At 66.1% G+C, this 2,139-nt stretch overlaps 1 protein-coding gene across 1 annotated transcript; it reads right to left on the reverse strand.

The window, feature by feature from the left end:
- Positions 1-443: 443 nt before the first annotated feature.
- On the reverse strand, positions 444-1,663 carry Tmem229a (transmembrane protein 229A). Its single transcript, XM_090332378.1, has one exon. It carries the CDS (start codon positions 1,661-1,663, stop codon positions 578-580), a length of 1,086 nt encoding a protein of 361 aa, XP_090188504.1. The 3' UTR covers positions 444-577.
- Between the last annotated feature and the right edge of the window lie 476 nt (positions 1,664-2,139).

The raw sequence follows: 2,139 nt of genomic DNA on the forward strand, positions 1-2,139 counted from the left end.
TATTTTGCCTACAAATTCCAAAGAGTTGGGAGAGGGGGCGGGAAGAAGAAGGAGAAGGAGAAGGAGAAGGAGAAGGAGAAGGAGAAGGAGAAGGAGAAGAAAGGAGAAAGAGAAGGAGATGGAGGAGGAGGAGGAGGAGGAGGAAGAGGACGAGGAGGAGGAGGAGGAGAAGGACAAGGAGGAGAAGGAGAAGAAGAATCAGAAGAAGAAGAATCAGAAGAAGAATTAGAAGAAGAATTAGAAGAATTAGAAGAAGAAGAAGAAGAAGAAGAAGAAGAAGAAGAAGAAGAAGAAGAAGGAGGAGGAGGAGGAGGAGGAGGAGGAGGAGGAGGAGGAGGAGGAGAAGGAGAAGGAGAAGGAGAAAAAGAAGGAGAGGAAGGAGAAGAAGAAGGAGAGGAAGGAGGAGAGGAAGGAGGAGAAAGAGAGGAAGAAGAGGAAGAAGAGAAAGAAGGAGGAGGAGAAGGGGAAGTCAAGTGAGACTCAAAGTGTGGAAGCAGGTGCAAAGATTTGCAACAACATGCGCTGGGCCGTCTTCACGCGTGGGGTTCCGCGCGCCCTTCCCCTTGGGCCTAGGTGGTCACTTGGCCGGCACATACTGCACCTGCCCGAGCACGTTGGACAGGAGGTCCTGGTACAGGCTGAGGAAGATCCACCCGGGTAAGTACATCAGGGTGATGAGGCCCAGGAAATTGAGTGGGTAGTGCGAGTAATCCCAGGAGCACGCCCCCCATGCGCGGAGCCCCAGGCCCCAGCACAGCTCCCACGCGTAGATGAACACCACGTAGAGGGGCACGCGCCTCCACGCGCCCCAGCCGCGGCCGTGGTGCAGGTGGAAGTAGAGTTTCTCCACCACGAAACTGCAGCTGCCGTACATGAAGAAGGACCAGAGCGACGTGTGGCCGCTGGCCCCCGCCCGGCCCCCCGTCCCCAGCACGTTGAAGAAGAAAGTGAAGAAGATCTCATCCAGGAAACCGTGCATGCCGAAGAAGAGGAAGCGCAGCAGGTCCGGCAGGCCCTGGTTCGGGGCTCCCCCCGGGCCGCTGGGACCCCGCGGGGGGCGGCGGCGCCCGCTGTCACTGGGCATTGGCTGTGCCCGGGGTCTCCGGTGCCCCCGGTACCGCAGGCGCAGGAACCGCTTCAGGAAGACCCGGCAGTGATAGAGCGCCAGCCCGTAGTGCAGGGCCAGGTCCAGCGCCAGGTCCAGCGGCCCCGGCGCCCCGCCGCGCCCCGGGACGAGCCGCAGCGCGCCGCCCGCCAGGGTGTGCAGCCCGACGTGGGCCGAGGGGAAGAGGAGGAAGTCGAAGGCGAGGGCACTGGGGCCGCGAGGCCGCTGCAGGTAGAGCCGCTCGAGCGCCAGGTGCGCCAGCGAGTGCAGCAGGCAGCGGTAGGGCGACGAGAAGCCGAGCATCCGCGGGTCCGGGCTGCGCGCGAAGCCCCGCGCCGAGGTCACCAGCACGTCCAGGGCCACGCCGTGCATCCCATAGAAGTAGAGGCGCATCCAGGCGGGCAGCGCCGGGCCCTCGCCCCGAGCTTCAGCAGTGGACAGCGCCTCCTCCGGGCAGCGGGGGTCCGCCTGGCTTCCCACTCCGCCGTGGCTCCCGGGACGCCGGGCGCCGCCCGATCTCCGAGCCGACCCCGCGCTGTCCGCGTCGCTGCCCGCCATGGACTCCGAGGCTAGCCGGGAACCGGAGCCCGCTCCGCGGCCACCGTTGTCACCGCCACCGCCGGGCGTGCCGTGCCCCAGCTCCGTAGCTTGTCGGCCCCTGAGGGTCCCCCCTAGGGCGCGCGGATGTGGGGAGGGGGTCTCTGTCCTGGCTGGGGTCTCGCCAAGGGGGAGCTGATGGTTGGGGGGTAGCTGAACTCGCGGGGTCCCGCACCCCACTCCCCTCCCGCCCCGCGCGGATCCCGCGCGCCCTCCTCTACGGCCCCTAGCCGGGTTCAGCGCCCGAGATCACCCGGCTCGGCCTATGGGAGCCGCGGCCGGGCGAGGGGAGGCGACGCCCAGGCTGGGAGCGAGGAGTCGGAGGCCGGTACTATCCCCATCCACTCCGCCGCTCAGCCCGGCCGCCTCTGCCGCAGGCTGGGGTGGCGTAACGCGAGCAGAGATCAGCCCTGCCTCCGGCCCTTCCCACACCCCTC

This window comes from Megascapheus bottae, chromosome 5 (assembly GCF_031878675.1).
Source record: "Megascapheus bottae isolate mThoBot1 chromosome 5, mThoBot2.hap1, whole genome shotgun sequence".
NCBI classification, from domain to species: domain Eukaryota; kingdom Metazoa; phylum Chordata; class Mammalia; order Rodentia; family Geomyidae; genus Megascapheus; species Megascapheus bottae.